The following is a 19,138-nucleotide window of genomic DNA, read 5'->3' as shown; positions in this document are numbered from 1 at the left end:
ATTGCAGAATCAGGTGAGTTTTAGGTGACGAGTTGCACTCTTCACTTGTGTGTGCATATGAGAGCAAGGTGGGTACCACAGTGCACCGGAGGAATAACTCATGCGTCCTTCTTCCTCATCTGATGGACTGGATCCTGCTCACAGCTTGACTGACACAGAAGGCTTATTTTGCAGCAAGTCCTCATGGTTTTCCTTCGTGTCCCCCCAGTGTCACTAGGGTGCTGCACTTTCAGCCCTCTGGAGACTTTCTAGTGAGAAGGGGCAGTCAGCTACCTCCAGGGCAGATTTTCCTCTTCCCTCTGCCGCAGCTGTTGGGGAGGGTGCGGATGGAGTCCATGAGGGTGTGTGTCCTGGTTTGGCCCAAACCAGGCCAATTAGTCTTAGAGAAACCAAGGTCACTGCTAAATTCCTCACTGCTTATGAGTGAAGAGCCGAAGGGGGCTCACACCTGCAGGGAGGAGCAGACAGGGCAGGTAACCCAAGATTGACCAACGAGGTATTCCATCCCATACATGTCATTCTCACTTTCCTATTTATCACTAACCCACTGCCTCCTGGAGGTGGGGCCCAGGAGGGAGGGGCCCTCCTGTCTCCCACTGATTGGTACCAGCTTTGCCAGTTTCCAGTTAAAAGCCTGCAGGTGTGAAGGCAGAGAGCTACTGCATTTTCCCCTCTGCCCGTGCTGGGGGAGCTATTGCATTTTCCCCTCTGCCCGTGCTGGGGGGAGCAACTCTGCCTGAGGAGGATTTCCAAGCTCTCAATCTTGGCTTTGTATGTATTTGTATGTATTTGTATGTATTTGTATGTATTTGTATGTATTTGTATGTATTTGTATGTATTTGTATGTATTTGTATGTATTTGTATGTATTTGATTATTTCTATTATTATTTTTATTATACTCTTTTTCATTATTATAGTTTATTAAAACTGTTTTAACTTTCCAACCCATAAGTCTCTCTCCCTTTTCCCTTTCCCTGGGCGGGGGGAGAGGGTTAACAGAGAGCATCTGCCACCTGGTTAATAGCCAGCCCAGCTTTAAACCATGACAGTGTGTCCATCCTCCCTACTGGCTGTCAGGTAAGTCGCACACCTACACGTGCTGTGCTGCATAGCATGGTGGCAACGACAGGGCTGTGCACCAGCAAAGCTGTAGGGCCATGGAAAGAAAACCTACAAAGTTTCTGCTCAGTTACTGCTTTCTCTGAGCACAGCTTGTGGCAAGTCCTCTTTGGTTTGCAAACAAATCTGATGTTTTTCTTTGTGTCTTTTGTTCTCACCTTTTATTTAGTGCCTGGCTTTTAAGTATTCACAGAGCAAAACAAAACAGTGCTTTTAGAGGTAAATAAGCGAAATAACATGAAACATATTAGCATGTACTGATTTTTCATTACACTGAAAATTAACTCTTTGGTCTTTGTGTTTCATTGTCAGCTGCAAGGAATAATTAACATTGGACAAAGAATGAATGCCATTATAAGGAGCAATACAGCTGAGACTTCTTGTCTCATTTGCAATTACACCTGAGGGTAACAGGATCACATCGCAGGCTGAGATCCTGCATAATCATTTAAGAGACTTTAATGTAATAGGAATAGGAAAAGGTTATGGTGAAGACAAAGGCAAAGATGCCAGTCATGCAGCTGCTTCTGCATATTGCAGTCTGTGTAGCTGTCCCGTTCAAATCTGTGCACCTACCCATGATTAAAGTCGATCACACATGCACACACACGTGCAGTGCTCTGCTGCCCTTTTTACACCTGAAGAGAGCACAGAGAAAGGGTACCTCTTACAGTTTGTTCCTCCTTCTTGTGCAAATATATCTCAAATTCTGGCTTGCACTTTCAGGGACTGCTTTTCTCTTCCTTGTCCCCCCACCCTCACCCCTTAACTCCAGTTTAATAGAGGGTGAGGATTAGTATTCATGGGTATGATCTTTCTTATTCTCGGAGTAACTAATTCTACTGCATGCAATCAGATTGTCTCAAGATGAAAAGAGATGAAGAAGCCCCTGTGAAATAGTTGTGTGTTAAGACAATATTGGCATTTGAAAACATTTTAGTCAGAATTGTGTCATATGAATTAGTCTTTCAACCAGGTTGGTTATAAAATTAATCTTAATTAATTTAATTAAGGGTAACTCAACTGTTCAGAGCCAGACCCTGCTTAGAAGGTATCTTAGAGACTGGAAGACCTGAAGAGTCACATATGTGGTGGCGTTGTAAGTTCAGATGAAGATCTACCCTTTTCACCTCCAGTCTCTCTATAATGAATATTCAGTCCCAATAAATTGGATAAAATATTATAAAAAAAATTTCTATACTGCATAGACTTGGAGCACCATTTTTAAATGGGAAGTGCTGACTCTGTCTATGCTGTTTCTGGCAGTGATGCTTATAGTCCACAGAGCCTCATGGTTTGAATAACTGTGTGCAGGGGCCAGGCCCAATCCTCTGCCTCCTCTGCCTCCACCTTTATGTCAGTTTCTGTGTGCTCCAGACTGGGGAGAGAAGGGCAAGCCATCACCACGGGAAGGGTCAGGGACTCTGAGGCAAAGTGGAAGCTGGAGTCACCTTCAATATGACTTTACCAGCATTGCTTACCTGGTTCTAAAACCTGTGCCAGGAGTCGTACTGATGAGAGCTGAATTACTGCTGTGCAGCCAGGGAAGTGTAGTTGAAACTTTGCCTTTGTCCAGTGCTGAAGAGCAAGCACAAGGTTCTGTGTAAGATCCACTGGGACTGGGGGCTGGTCCTATCAACGTTTTTACTGTAGAGCTAAAGGGGAGGACCCTTACTTGGGGAGGATAATGCATGGAAAAAGGGATGTTCATCAAAGTGCCCCTCCCCAGCACAGTCCCAGGTATACATTCGCTGGTTTAAAGTCATGTTACACTGGCCAGGAAGAACCAGTCCAGGCTGTCTTGAGACAGTAAATGAATGATAATGAGCCTTTGCCTGTTTTTCAATCAAAACACTGCTTTGCTGCATTTTAGGAGATGATCTGGGCTGCAGAAGTGTCTATACACTCAGTAGCTTCACTGTGACATTGGAATACAACCAAAAGGATGACCAGTATATACATAGGGCTCAACGTAAGGCAAAAAGGCAGCTATGGCAGAGTCCTCAGTAATTTACTAAAAAACTGTGTACCGATTGAGATTTTTCACAAGACAGTGCAAGACGATTTCACAGTTATTCGTGCGAGATATCACGTAAGAATTAAGCAGTGTTCATTTGAGCCCTGGTAATACTGAGTTGTTGCCTGGGTGCCTGAAAGGAGCACAGCACCCGTCAAAGAGCACATTACCTGTCGTACTGGAATTCTATTGGCACATTTCACTCTCCTTCAACTTAAACAAGTCCTTACTTCTGTGAAGAGGTTGCTTGAAATCAAGCTGTTGACTCAAATGACTATTTACTGGGCTGTTGTCATCAAGGATGTCTCAAGCAGCCCTTCCATTTGGTATGATAAGGGTGGTAGACCAGTACCATACATCTTGTCACGGGCTTCTAGCAGTCCATTATCTGACTTCAATAACTTATTAGTTCATTCAGGCAGTCTAAATGCATTGCAGACGTTAATCTGAATAGAATGTAACCCATTGGAGAAGAAATTATCCACAAATGCATTTTTCACAGGCCATAGGAATGCTCGTGGTAGAGGCTAGGGAAAAGATTGCTAAATATTTAAAAATATCCAAACTGTTCTAGTTGAAGTGCAGGCTTTTATACCACGAAGGGATTAACTGGGACATGTTTACTGAGCCATTCCTGTTACCCACTCTGTGTTTGCAGATGTAAACTGTGCATGCCATTCAGTCAGCTCAGCAGTTGCACTGGGACCGGGCAAATTTTCCTTCACCACATCACACCTAGCTCCCGGGCTGCTCTGGTTTGGAAGTCTGGCTTTAGACTCCCAGAAATATTTGGGGAATGTGACCGTTACAGTTAAACGTGTTCTTAGTGAAAAGCCATTTGTGAATAGATGGTCTCATTCCCACTGCTAAACAACATTTTCTATTACAGCTCAGAAACTGAAAAGAAATGGAAAGGTGGAGCAGCCAATGCAGGTGGTGAGTGACATGTGCTATATATGTATATTGTATAAATACTGGGTCAGATTTTTCTGAAGCCATTTTGACTCCTATCTGGAAATTGAATATCTTTGTGAACAAGAAAACCTTCTTACTTATTCTGGTCACTGGTCAGTGATGGCTTTTTTAATAAAGTACTTGCAAAACACTCAGTAAAGGGAAAAATTGCTTTAAAACACAGAAGCACTTCTGACTTTCAAGTAACGCTGCCTGTTCCCATGTGAAGAAAACTCTATTTCTGTGTGAGCCGCTAAGCCAAGAAAATTAAGCAAACCAAGAACATAAATAAAATAGCCACAAACAAGCATGTTTCCCCATCTCCACTTATTTTTCTGAAATTGAAGAAAATTATAACAGCATACATAAGATGAAGAGCTAGATTAGGTTGATGAACTTAATTAGCATCCTTGAAATACTAGTTCTAAAGTGTTGAAGAGTAAGAAAATTAGGGAAAAAATACCAATCTCACTGCTGAATGTACAGGTCTGGAGCTACAGCTGGTGTAAACTGACAGCTACAAATCAGGTACTGGTCTCGTTTGTAGGTGCCTGTTTGTAGGAGCTTGCTGAGGCTTTACCTGTGAGGAAAAACATCCAATTTCAGTGATATGTACTCATCTATAACTTGCCAAGGAGAGAGAACGAGGCTGTGACAGAGATGCTCCCTCTGCCTTGACCTAAGTCTTTGCCCTAACTTGCACCACATCATCAACAGATCCGTACTGAGATGCTTGGATGTCTTACGCCACTGCAGGTGACTGCCTTGGGAAGCATAGACTGGCTGCAGGGATGGGCTGTGCCAAGATTGTAGGCTTGGGTGTTATGCTAGAAGAAATTGAGGCTCCTCAGCAGTGCATCCTCTTGACGTCCTAGTTTCCAGCATGACTTTTGCAAAAGTTCACACTGTACTTGTTGAAATGGGGGTTGTTTATTATCCTTTGCATCCTCTGAAGGAAGGAGCAGAGGAGCAGAGGGGTTAGCTTAAAAAAACCCCACAAGGTGAATTTTGGAAATACACCAAGGACAGTGCACTGCAAGTTCAATACGGTTCATATATGTTAACTGCCTTTCAATATAATCCTGTTCATCTGGTCCTAGGCAGCCCTCCTGACCCAAAGGCCCTGTCCTCCTCTTTATCCTTTCCCAAATTATTTCCTCATTCTAGTCTAATCTCATCCGTCTGCAGTTTTCCTTTCTCTTTGGTAGTTTTTATTCTCTCCATACTCAAAGCAGAGGACTTCATCCTCCACATAGGCTGGGTCTCAAAGGCAGCATTTGTTTACAGCTCTTCAGTTCATAGATCAGTGAATTTTTTCAGCCTTGGGAATATAGACCTGGTGTTGCTCATTTGTTTCCTGTATCAGCAGTGCAAGAACAGGCATCTTGAAATACTGTAAGAGAAAAAGGTACTCTGCAGGTACACATGTATCCCATCTATGTGTACGCTTGGGAAAGATATGGTAATTTTCATGGAGCACATCCCTATGATGAAGGCTACTCAATGCCAAATTGAGCCTAAGTAAGTATTAACATGGCATATTGACCTGGATGTAGAGAACTCACTATAGACAATGCCACTAGTCAATGCCACTAGTCCTGCTTCTCACTTTCATTTAGATAGAAAAAGTTGTACTTGATGTGTTTACTGTCAGCCTCAGCTCTGTGCCAGGTAAGATCACAGAACAGATCCTACTGGAAGATATGTCAAAACATGTGGAATACAGGGAGGTGACTAGAGACAGCCAATATGGCCTCACCAAGGGCACATTATGCCTGACTAATCTAGTGGCCTTCTATGATGGAGTGACTGCATCAGTGGACAAAGGAAGACCTATGGATATTATCCACCTGGATTTCTGTAAGGCCTTTGATACAGTCCACCACAATGTTCTTGCCACTGAAGAAGAAATGGCTTTGATGGATGGACTGTTAGATGGATAAGGAATTGGCTGGATGGCTGCATCCAGAGTTACAGTCAATGGCTCAATGTACTTGTGGAAACCAGTAATGAGTAGTGTCCCTCAAGGGTCCATATTGGGAACAATTTAATATCTTCATCAATGACACAGACAGTGGGATTGAGTGCACTCTCAGCAAATTGGCACATGACAACAAGCTGAGTAGTGCAGTCAATATGCTTGAGGGAAGGGATGCCGTCCAGAGGGACCTTGACAGGCTTGAGGAGTGGGCCAATGTGAATCTCAAGAATCATAGAATCATTTTGGTTGGAAAGGACATTTAAGATCATCAAGTCCAACCATTAACCCAGCACTACCAAGTCCACCACTAAACCATGTCCCTCAGCACCACATCTACACGGCTTTTAAATCCCTCCAGGAATGGTGACTCCACCACTGTCCTGGGCAGCCTGTTCCACTGCTTGGTAACCCTTTCGGTGTAGAAATTTTTCCTGATATCTAATCTAAACCTCCCCTGGTGCAACTTGAGGCTGTTTCCTCTCGTCCTATCACTTGTTACCTGGGAGAAGAGACTAACACCCACCTCGCTGCAACCTCCCTTCAGGTAGTTGTAGAGAGTGATAAGGTCTCCCCTCAGCCTCCGTTTCTCCAGACTAAACAACCCCAGTTCCCTCAGCCGCTCCTCATAGGACTTGTGCTCTAGACCCTTCACCTGCTTCGTTGCCTTTCTCTGGACTCTCTCCAGCACCTCAATGTCTTTCTTGTAGTGAGTGGCCCAGAACTGAACACAGTATTTGAGGTGCAGCCCCACCAGTGCTGAGTACAGAGGGATGATCACTTCCCTAGTCCCGATGAAGTTCTACAAGACCAAGTGCAAGGTCTTGCACCTGGGTCAGGACAATCTCCAGTATCAGTACAGACTGGGGAATGGATTGAGAGCAGCCCTGAAGAGAAGGACTTCGGGGTACTGATGGATAAAAAACTGTACGTGAGCCTCTAATGTGCGCTTGCAGACCAGAAAGCCAATCGTATCCTGGGCTGCATAAAAAGAAGCATGGCCAGCAGGTTGAGGCAGGTGATTCACAGAATCACAGGATGACTGGGGTTGGAAGGGCCCTCTGGAGATCATCTAGTCCAACCCCCTGCCAAAGCAGGGTCACCCAGAGCACGTTGCGCAGGGTCACCCAGACCACCTTGCACAGGGTCACGTCCAGGTGGGTTTTGAATATCTCCAGAGAAGGAGATTCCTCACCCTCCCTGGGCAGCCTGTGCCAGGGCTCTGGCACGCTCAAAGGAAAGAAGTTTTTATATTGAGATGGAACTTCCCATGGTTCAGTTTGTGCCCATTGCCCCTTGTCCTGTCACTGGGCACCACTGAGAAGAGTCTGGCCCCATCCTCTTGACACCCACCCTAAGGTGTTTGTAAGTATTGATAAGATCCCCCCTCAGTCTTCTCTTCTCCAGGCTAAACAGACCCAGCTCTCTCAGCCTCTCCTCATAAGAGAGATGCTTCAGTCCTCTGATCATCTCTGTAGCTCTCCGCTGGACTGTCTCCACTAGTTCCTTATCTTTCTTGAACTGGGGTGCCCAGAACTGCACACAGTACTCCAGGTGTGGCCTCACTAGAGCTGTGTAGAGGGGCAGGATAACCTCCCTTAACCTAGTGGCCAGGCTCTTCCTCATGTCCCCCAGGACACCATTGGCCTTCCTGGCCCCAAGGGCACATTGTTGGCTCATGGTGAACTTGTTGCCCACCAGAACTCCCAGGTCCTTCTCTGCAGAGCTGCTTTCCAGCAGGTCAACCCCCAGCCTGTACTGGTGCATGGGGTTATTCCTCCCTACGTGCAGGACCCTACACTTGCCTTTGTTGAACTTCATGAGGTTCCTCTCTGCCCAGCTCTCCAGCCTGTCCAGGTCTCGCTGAATGGCAGCACAACCTGCTGGTGTATCAGCCACCCCTCCCAGTGTTGTCTCACCAGCAAAGTTGCTGAGTGTACACTCTGTCCCTTCGTCCAGATCATTGATGAATAAGTTAAACAGGACTGGACCCAGTACTGACCCCTGGGGAACACCACTAGCTATAGGATTCTCCCTCTCTACACGGCTCTTATGAGAGCCCACCTGGAGTACTGTGTTCAGCTTTGGGGTCCTCAGTATAAGAAAGACATGAACCTGTTAGAGCGGATCCTCCTCCACAGGAGGGCTACAAGAATGGTCAGAGGACTGGAGCATCTCTGCTATGAATAAAGGCTGAGGGAGTTGGGGCTGTTCAGAGACATAGCTCCAGGGAGACGTTATTGCAGCCTTTCAATATATAAAGGGGGCTTTTTATATATAGATATAAAAGAAAGATGGAGACAGATGTTTTACTAGGGCTTGTAGGGACAGGACAAGGGGCAGTGGTTTTAAACCAAAAGAGCGTAGATTTAGATTGGCTATAACAAATAATTTTTTTATAAAAATGGTGGTGAGACATGGGAACAGGTTGGCCACAGAAGCTGTGGATGCTCCATCATTTGAAGTGTTCAAGGTCAGGCTGGATGAGGCTTTGAGCAACCTGATCTAGTGAAAGATGTCCCTGCCCATGCCAGGGAGGTTGGGCTAGGTGATGTTTGAAGATCCCTTCTAACCCAAACTGTTCTGTGGCTCTGTGATACTGTGTGTACATAACAGGAGATTACTCCTCAAATTATACAACACCCACAAATCTTGGAAACAGAAACAGGACCTCTAACAGGTATTGTTTCCACACAACAAATCCTCATTTCCCCAGTCTGTTCTGCAAGAAATGGAAGAAAATAGTGAGTGAAGGGGCAATACACTCGAACCATCACTGGTTTTACCCACATCAAAAGGTTCACTAGAAATGGAATTAGTTCTTAGGCTCACTAATAAGTCTTCTGATGCACAGTGGATTTATTTGGGCAGTTCTTGAAATATTAGTGAGCGACAGATATTGCAACAACATGGAAAGCATAATCACCCTTCTGCTTCCTCTTTGCTCTCTCTGTTCCCATGTGACCTATATGACACTGGTCTGTAGAAAATGCACATATATATATGTATATATGTATAAAAATGTACACACCATATTCACATAAGCAATGCATGCTTTAATTGCTTATTCAAAAATTCTCCATCAGTGCCTCTTCTAATGAAGCTGTGAACCTGTTACAGTAATGAGTCACATGTAATAAAGGAATTTCTCCAAGTCAAAAATAGAAAAGGCAACACCATTCAAGAGCAAAATAGCACAGATGTAAAAAGTGAGGAAAGAAGATTCAGACAAAATATTTTTCTATGCACTTCAGTGTGCATAATTCTAGAACCCAGATATGATTTATGTTTTCCATTTAGAGTTGTGGTGGGTTGACTCCAAACATCAGCTAAACCCCACATGCCATCAGAAATGTGCCTGCTGACCTATCGTCTGATGTGCAACCTCAGATAACCACAATGCATTAGCTTCTAAACCAGTGAGAAAGCAGCATCAGAAACAATATCGTGACAGTCAGACTGTGCTCTGACCATTCTCTCCATTTGCTGTGCCCTGCCTGTATTTCACTAGGTTAGTCGTGTTTCCCATACACGTGGAGCCTACTTCTGAATTGATATATACCATATCAAAACACAACTGGTATTGTTGTTAGTTAACAACTGTTGTTAGTAACAACAGTTACTAACATATACTGGTAAAAGATATTTTGCTGCACGCTTAGCAAGCTAAATTGTGAGACCAAGCCATGTCCTTCTGTTCAGAGGCATTTAAATATATATATTTACAGCTCCTCAAACGTTGATACTGGTATGTATCATTGAAAGATAATTTGGGATAAATGCAGTTATAAAGCTACACAACAAAGACTTATACAAGTCTGCCTTGTATATTCTTAATATAAAGCAGTCTCTTGCATCCTAAAGGGTATTTCTTTACTAAGAAAATTATGCAAATTTTAAAAAAGAAAATAAAAAGTTTGTGTCAGTAAAATTATCTTCTATTTTGTCCTATTTTATAAGGCTAAGTGATCACAAGTCACTTAGTGATCAGATTCACTAAGTGAACAGATTAACCTCCTGTTATTTAAACCTAAGGTACAAAGTAAGTGTCACTGTATTTACCACAGAAGTATCAGAGACTACATATTTCATAATGATGTAGAGTGTTGATATGCATGTTAATCCCTGGAGCTCATTAGCAACAGGTATGGGAGGACGGACATTGATAAATAGTTGCTATTCTGAAGAGAATTACTCATTATTTTCTCTCATTGTCTTCATTAGAGTTCCTGGGGATCTACATTATGAAGAATGAGAGGAAAAATCACTTTTCATTTCTTCTGGAACAGGCCCCATGTTTCATGAAGGAGTTGCAATTTATAATTAAAAGTCAGACACATTCAAGATGTGTATTTTCAGAAATTTATGATTGAAGCACTAATATTCAGACATTCACCAAAAGTAATCCTCTTTTTGCGTGCACCATTATATTCTCATTTTTATGACTAGTAGAGATATGTAATCAGAAAAAAATGCACATCGGTTCTGTAATTTTTCTGTTGAAAGATGATATGCCGTTAACGTTCAGACCGCACGTTTGGCAGACAAGGTACCTGTCATCAGTGCATACTTGTGGATCGTTTTTATCTCTAAAAGACAATTTTTGGTGAAAGGACACAAGCTGTAATTGATATGACACAAAAGTGTGTATACCTGTGGGCTTATTCTGGATCAGTAAAGAGTAAACCACTGAAGCTCCATCTCTCATAAGTACACAAAAATTTAAAAAATTTTTAAATCTCATTGTTTAAAATTGGGAGCGAATGGCTTTTCCATGCGCCACTGTAACATCTAGGCTTTTTCAGAAAGTGAAATGATATGGTTAACTAAACTAAGAAATTTGGGGAGCAGGCTGTACAGCAAAGTGAAGAGAGGCGAGGGTGTGAGCAAGCACTGCCCCTGCTTTGGCATCTCTGCTGGAAGCCTCGTAGCGGGTCTGCGCTGCAGCCGCTGTTTATCTTTTCGGAAATTAATTTGTGTATGCAGGAGTGGAGAAGAAACGATAAGGATTGATAAATATCCCAAGAAATTTGACTTAAAGGAAACAAAATTGTCAGTTTACATTTCTGCTGCACATTCAGAGGGCAGTAAGATAGAAAAATATTTTTAGACTCATTCAAACCTTGGCTTTTTTATCTGAAAGAAGAAAGGGAACATACTGAAGGGAGCAAAGCACCACAGTTATTTTGCCAGAAACAAACTTACCTACCACAAAGACCCTGCGAATGAATCCAGGAAAATGCCAACATCGTATCTCTGCTCCACATTTGCTGCCAGCGAGGCTGAGATAAGTTGTATCTCCTTCAAGGTATTGCAATGTAAGTGCTTGAAAAATGACCTCATTTTTCAAAAGTTTTATTGTTAAGTTTGAAGACTAGACAAGGTCATACTGGTTTTACATCGTCCTACATGATTTAAGTATATACAAAACCATTTGAATATTACACAGCTTGAAAGGTTGCAAAGGTCATTGTGTCTGAGATACTTCTGTACTTACTGACACATCAGAAGCCAGCACTGAATATTATAGTTCATATTTGTTGGATAGCAGAGATACACTCATTTAGTATCCTTAGTCTTCAAAACTGACACTATTTTTTATGCAGCCATTCCAAAAGAGAAAGTCAACCTCAAAACCAGAGCCGGTTAACGTGATAAGCCCTTACAGAACACAGATAAAATGGAGCCTCGTGCCGGTGCGTTGTTTCCCAGGCTATAAACGTAGCACATTACAGAGCTACAGAAAGTAGCCTACAGTCTGCCTGCAAATACTTAACTGGTTCAGGGTGAAATTTAAATAGGAGAACATTTTCAGTCTTGTTCGATGCCATTGTTACAATTAATACAGAAGTCAAGGATCATTTCAGAGTGTTTCTCCATCCCCGCTTAAAGGGACATATCCTGTCCTGCACTGATTTCTGGTTTTGGGATGCCAGTTGCCTTCACTGGGAGAGTACAGTCGTGTTAATTTATAACTTGTCCCTTGTGTCAATGGTGATCACCAAGACAGGAAAATAAAATTAAAGGGAAAAAGCTTAATTCTGGATCATAACCCGATTCTCATGTGTTTTGTGAAATCTGAAGTATTTCACAGAAATCAAGAGTTACTTCACACTTATTCTGCTGATACTGGGAGCAGAATTCAGTACTATGGCTGCATAATGACATTTAAAGAAAGCTTCTTGGAGGCTAAGGGATAATTTCATTACAAAAAGCCCCAATAAGTTGGTTGAAATTGTAAGGGCATCACATATACGATTTTTTTATAAATTATGACAGAGTGTTGTCACAATGTACGGAGCTTTCTTTGCAGGTCGTGAAGACTGCTGGCAGATGAAAGCTGACACAGGACATAAGGATGAAAATACTCAACTCTAAATTAATACAAAAATAAAATTACTGTGTTATGCATCATGACAATGCTATTTTAATATGCAGATGAATGGATAACCATTACATTACTAAACAAAGAAAGATGAATTAAAAACCAAAACTGAATGTGCAAAAGATGAATAACATGAAAAAAATCACTTAAGAACACAAGACAAATAATTCAAAAGAACATTAAAACAAGTTGGTAAACTAGGGAGCCTAATTTTCTGAAATGGCCTTCCATTTTTTGGGTACAGCCAACTAGTGAAATAGCTACAAGCTGTTCTTCATATCTCTAAGTAAATTCAGGGTCAGTTGCTCTCCCACAACTGGAAAATGTTTTTGGACCTCTTTAAATATTGTGTATGCCTTAAAGATACAAATATTACAACTTTTTTTTTTTTGTAGACCCTAAAGTGGAAAACATGGGCAGTATGTAATTTAGAAATACACTTGTCCTCCATTATTCAGATTTTTTTTGCTCTTTAGAAGTACCACCATGATTGACTTTCTCTTTAAAATCACTCACTATGCTTGAAGACCACTCCATATATACATGATTAAGGAATGCTGTTAACACAGTTACAGACAAGACAGTAACAGTCTAGTGGCTTTTGTTATGCAGCACAAAGTAAAAAATAAAGAACAAACTTAGCAGTGTTGCACAGGACCTCAATATTTCTTACACATACTTTTACCTTTACAAGACTCTTCTTTAGAAGTCTTTAAATGTCTAAGCCTTATAAAATAAATACTTCTATAAATACAGTTTAAGGATTAAGTCATTTTGTAGAGGCAGGGTGTTCTGTTTGTTAAAATGTGACAGTTTAAGTGACACTATCAGAAAACCGCCACCAATATATCCCCAATTCTTGTATGTAAAATTCCTGGCTGCTATTCTAGAGTCTTTCACAGTTCGATGGATAACATATTTTGTCTGTGGTGGAGAATGTGTGATTAAATGCAGGTTTTTGAAATCCAAACCATTTTTGTTTCCAAAGTAAACTTTGCCCTTTGCAGACTGTGGGCCAACTAGCTGTTTGCTTGGGAAGCAGCGCCCAGGTTCATACTTCAGTGTTTCGGAGAGAATGTAACGGTGACAAAAAATAACTTCAGTGACATTTGTGAAAACATGCAGCTGTATATATATCTACCTCTCTCCACATCAGCATGTTATGAAATTAAAAGGGTGGCAGTAATCCCAAATGCTGCTATTTCAGGTAACAGATAAAAACATTCCCTCGCTCCTTGTCCCAGGATTTTTTGGCTTAGGTGCTATTCTAACATAGTCATAGAGCACTTTATTCCAAGGAAGCTCAGAGTGCTCTGCAAAGGTTGGTATCGTTATCTCCATCATCAGGGGAAACTGAGGCTTAGGGGAGAGTGTCCCCCCTGCTGCTCCACTTTTACTCCTAAAACATGCTTTTTAAACTGGGGTCCTTGCTGGCTGTCATGTTCTTAAAACAACACAGTATGTATGAAGCATTTCTGTAGATGAGGCATGATAAAAATCAGCCTCCTCGTGGCTCACTGGCATATGTCTGAAAAGACATAGTTGGGAGTGGAGGGTGCCAGGGGCCCAGCTTTGATGAACTCCTGCGACACCTCTTGCCTTCATGCCTGGGAGGAAGGCTGTGACCACCACCATGAGAGCCTACCGAGAGGGTTTCCTGGCAGTAAGGGAGTCATTCCCCCTCTATATCTTTTAGTACCTGATTCCTTCACCCCACATTTACCTCCTCACAGAAATTAAGGATGTTTCTGAAAGAAGTAATTGGGCAGGCAGGTCTGTCTAGGGTTGTGTGCTCATCCCTGGGCAAGTCACAGAACAGGCTCAGGATTCCTGATGCGCTGTGTGCCGTTACCTGCGTGGGTACTTAAGATGAGATACCACAAGTACCCTGGTGTCTGATCTCAGCCTCCTTGAAAAAGCGCATCTCAAGTAGAATTAACAAACCTCAGCAAATTCATTAACTTCATAATATACTGATAGCAGATTTGTTCTATATGCAAACAGGTCACCTCTTTCAACGAAAATAACGTTAGTGGTGATACTAAACGGAAAAGATGGAGGTCATGTCTATCGCATGCAAAATAGAGAAGGAAAATGGGGTTAGTTAGGAAAACCCTCTAGGTGCGTCGACTCTGCCGTTCAGATGAAAGTGATGAAAGGTAGCTTGTATTATCACAGGTACTGTGTTTTACAGTACCACAGAGCATCTTCCAAAATATATGTCATAAATACTGACAGTGTTTGATAGGCACAATTACTATAATGCAGTCATCCCCAAGTAAACTTATTGCTAAAAGCTGCAGTATCACTTTTTGCAAGTAAGATGACAGTATGATTTATGGAGAACTCGTCAGCCCAATGTTTCTAACGCTGCAAATGAGCTTTGTCATGCTATTTCTCTTCCCTTGTAAAAAGGATGCTGCTTTTTTTCCCTAACACGTTTCAACTAGTGTGAACAGCTCAAAGGAAAACTAGAAGGATAATTCCACAGCAGAAGGGACAACACTAACAGATTTCAAGGACAAAATCGGATTGGATCATTTAAAGGGCAGGCTTAGACCTCCTTGCGAAAGACAGTTAGCGGCCTACCATAAAATGAGCACTTGTTCATGAAAAACCCACTCAGCATCCTACAGGCTTTGCACAGTTTCTTCTACGGAGAGACTTTTAGCTCGGCCGAGAGCTGCGGTGCCTCACGGAGATCCGCCTCAGTCCTCCGCTGCGCAGCCCAGCAGCTCCGACCGCAGGGTGATCCTGCCGTACCACGACCACGGGAGGATGCGGACGTGCCGGGCGTAGATCGGAGGGTCGATGACGTTCTTACGGTGCGTGTCGTTGTCAAAATTTCCCTGGAACACCTGAAGGGCAAGTAACGAGAAGATTTAAGCCCGAGCGTCTTAAGGAGCAGCTGTGGTACGCCCCTGATGTCCCTGGGCACCTCCCTGATCTCCATGCTGAGTTTGGATCATCTGCGCACCCAAGTGATGCTGCAGAGTGCCTGCCTTTGCTGAGACCTGGGGATTTCACTGCATGCCAGAGACCTTAGAGCTGGGTATGAGCCAGCCCTGGTGCAGATTTAGCCTTTGATTCAAAGCTTAATCTGCTGTACTGCCAACACCCAGGGCCCCACTCTAAAATTTACATAACAATCATTAACATTTAAAAAATTAAAAATTAAATGTCTCTTTACTTGGCATTTGTATCATGTCAAATTAATCCCAGGAGATCCTGTTATTGTTTCCAACAAAATAACATTAATAATTAAAGTTAAGAAGAATTTTTATTGTATCACTTGTGAATGCAGCTTGGATGCAACCATATAAACCCTTGTAAAGTTAGTGATTATCAAGGATACTATCTTCTTCTGTCAAACAGAAGTCAGCATATCAATTAAGGGCATCGGTCTGCTATCAAATTAAAAAAAAATCCTAGCATGGTTCAGTGCATGTTACGATGTTATTTCCACTAGCATGGGTTAACCCATACCTAAGTGAGTTCCCAAACTTCTGTCTGCGTTAAAACAACGCTGTTTTTTTTTCCCCTGGCAGCCACTATTTAAATTCAAAGGCCACGGCACCACTTTTTGGCTAAATGATCATATTATTCTCTTGGGATATTTTCCGTTTTTATGGGAAATGTTCATTCTCTTCAAATGTCAGCCAATTCACTTTTCATTTGTAAAAACTGTATCTGATGGCTTTTCAACTTGAAATGAGTAAGTTTCACTTGCATCATGCAGAGAAGGAATATGGACCTCCTGAAGAAGTGCTTATATGACTGAATTGGTGCAGAATAACGAGTTTCCTAGAAGTTCTGAGGAAAAATGTCAGAGGTTGAATTCAGAAGAGGCTGATCTACTATTTTAGCCCTCAAGCTGGTTCTTTCGTGACATGTTTACACAACACTATATGAACATCTTCACTTTTTGATCTCTATGTTGTATCTTCTCTGACTTTCAAAAGCTTCTCTCAAGTGCTATCAATTTGGCATCTCGAACAAAATGTGTATTCTCCACAAGTGATGCTCTTTCACAAGTGATAAATTTTTCTTTTTGTCTGGCATCTCACTACTACAGAGATGGGAGCGTTAAAGCATCTGGGAGTTAAGACAGGATAAAACTGCAGACACACTGACCACAGAAACAACAGTGCTGTGAGTCTAAGGGAAAAAAATGTATTTACCATAGGCAAAATTGTTTGTTGCACAAGTACAGTGTTGATTACATAAATCAGCTGGAGCTTGGGCTAACAAGATTGCACCTGAATTTGAGTTTCATTTGTGGCAACATAGCATACCATAAAAGACAGTAAGCTTATTATTAATGTTAGAGTGGCACCCCGCAATGTACAATATGCAGCTAGGAAAGCTTAAAAGTAGATATTTTTCATTTGATTTCTTGTGCATGCATGCAATATATCTGTTGGTATTTTTTTGCCAAGCCAGATGATAAGCAATGCAGAACTGCAGACAAGTCTTGCTGCAGAACTACTGGAAAATTCTCTTACTCTCTGTTTTATTTTCTCTATGGAAGATGTATTTCAGAGATAACATTTAAATGAAGGCTTAGAACAAAAAACATCGTTGTTTACCAGAAGAACCCATCTACAGCCCCAGTACTTGTATTCACACATAGCTATGCAAAATAAATAAAAGTATGTGATGCAAACCAAGCAACAAATATAGCTGAACAAGGTAGGATTATGTCATTTACTTAGAGCAGGAAAACAATAATTAAATTTTATTTCTAACTCATGCATGATTTCATTAGCACTTGAAGGCGAACTCATCTCTTTCTGAGGTTAATTTATGCAAATCTGAAATTCACCTTCCCTCAAAATTCAAGATCTGGTTTCAAGAAATTAACTGAATGTGCTAGATCAGAAAAAGCATTTTAGGGAAATAAATTTATCAGAAAGTGAGGGAAGCTTTGTCAGCATTTACAAATATGACCTGCATGAAATATAATATTCTAAGAGCAAATTTACTGGATATTTTTGCTGTGGACCCATGGCAAATTTCATATGGGAAAAATATATTCTTCATCACTCTTCATGTTACTTCAGCCTAACTCCTAATGGAGTCAAGAAACTTGGAAAGAGCAGGGAGGACAAAGACAAAAACTGTACATCTGACTCCCCAGTAGAAAAAAAACTATTTCTGTAGCCAAATGTAGTTTTTCTTTAATTACACATTCCTTCATGCCCAAACAGTCAACACTAAATGAAGCACCTAAGCAATTAAAAGCTATTTAAGAGCTGGTAGCCTCATTCCATAAATGTTCCCTCCTCACATTTCTTTCTGAGAAGTTTGTTTCAGTATACAACACCTCTGAACTCTGTAATGATTTATTAGCATTCAGGAAGCTGATGTTGGAGTTATAATACATAGCTTTATGTAATTTTTCAGACTGAAAAAAAAATGCCCAATGACAATAAAACCCAAGCTGATTAGTGGGCAAGGAATAAAGAGCAGAGTGTAAGTTATTAACGCGTCAGTGCATAAAGCCAGCACATCTTCACTTTGAGTTCTGGATGGGTGCAGATCTGCCTCATCTCAAACAGCAAATACACAGAGTTAAGTGGCAAGATGGCCACAACCACAGAAGAATGTCCTTTTTCAAATTATTAAATGGACTAAGTCTCTTCATCCTGAAAGGAGATATGATAGATGCCTATGAAATCGTAAGTGGTATGGAGGAAATCAATAGCGGGCCATATGGCACTGTTCCCTTACCAGAGCCACGAGGGGACAAGGAATGATAGCAGGTTTGTCCTGAGCCACCTAAAGGTCATGGTTCCCCACACAACACATAATTAAACTGTGGCACAGTTTCCACAGCCTTTAACAACTGTTAAAGATCAGATAAACTGTCAGGGGCAAAATCAGCAGGGGCTATTAAAAATACAGACAGAAGAAAGCCAGAGGCTGGGAGGGTACACCAGGGAACAACAACAGCCCTATGTTTTTTATTTGTCTAGTCATCTGCTACAGGATGCTCCCTCCCTTGGGCAGAGCTTCAGCCTCACCCAGCCCAGTGGCTCCCACGTTACAAGGTGCCTGTGTTGGTAAGGGTGGACTGAAGCTCCTGCATTTTGACAATCCTGTTTAGAATGTTAAAGATTTTACAGTGGATATATCTATTTATGTCAGTCTGCTTACTTAAAAGGTGTAACTTGCTAAAACATTTACCCAGCAGCTTCAGCAAGTTTCCACATACACACCCCACACGCATACGTGTAGCTCCTCTGTAGGTTAGTCTCTTACAGCTGCTATTAAAGTAAAAAAGTAGAAAATGCATGCTGTTGTACTTTTAAGTATGATAACTTATTTTATGATCAGTTCATGCAAAAGAGAACGAAAACCTGGAAAATATGTACTGATATTCTCTGCAAAAAAGATTTCTGAAACATAAACAAGTGTGATGGAGCGAGTCCAGAGGAGGGCGACCAAGCTGGTGAAGGGTCTGGAGGGTCTGACCTATGAGGAACGGCTGAGGGAGCTGGGGGTGTTTAGCCCGGAGAAGAGGAGGCTCCAAGGTGACCTTATTGCAGTCTACAACTACCTCAAGAGAGGTTGTAGTGAAGTGGGAGTCGGCCTCTTCTCCCTGGCAACTAGTGATAGGACAAGAGGACACAGCCTCAAGCTTCACCAGGGGAGGTTCAGGTTGGACATCAGGAAGAATTT

General features: G+C 41.9%; 1 protein-coding gene across 1 annotated transcript in view; it reads right to left on the bottom strand.

Moving 5' to 3' along the window:
• Positions 1 to 14,975: 14,975 nt before the first annotated feature.
• Positions 14,976 to 19,138, bottom strand: part of EDIL3 (EGF like repeats and discoidin domains 3) — a 200,247-nt gene continuing 196,084 nt past the window's right edge. The window contains exon 12 of the mRNA XM_068422961.1: positions 14,976 to 15,312. Within this exon, the coding sequence (XP_068279062.1) occupies positions 15,163 to 15,312 (150 nt within the window). The 3' untranslated portion in view covers positions 14,976 to 15,162. The remainder of the gene's footprint in view (positions 15,313 to 19,138) is intronic.

This window comes from Nyctibius grandis, chromosome Z, assembly GCF_013368605.1.
Source record: "Nyctibius grandis isolate bNycGra1 chromosome Z, bNycGra1.pri, whole genome shotgun sequence".
NCBI classification, from domain to species: domain Eukaryota; kingdom Metazoa; phylum Chordata; class Aves; order Nyctibiiformes; family Nyctibiidae; genus Nyctibius; species Nyctibius grandis.
This window is presented reverse-complemented; position numbering and strand designations above follow the sequence as displayed.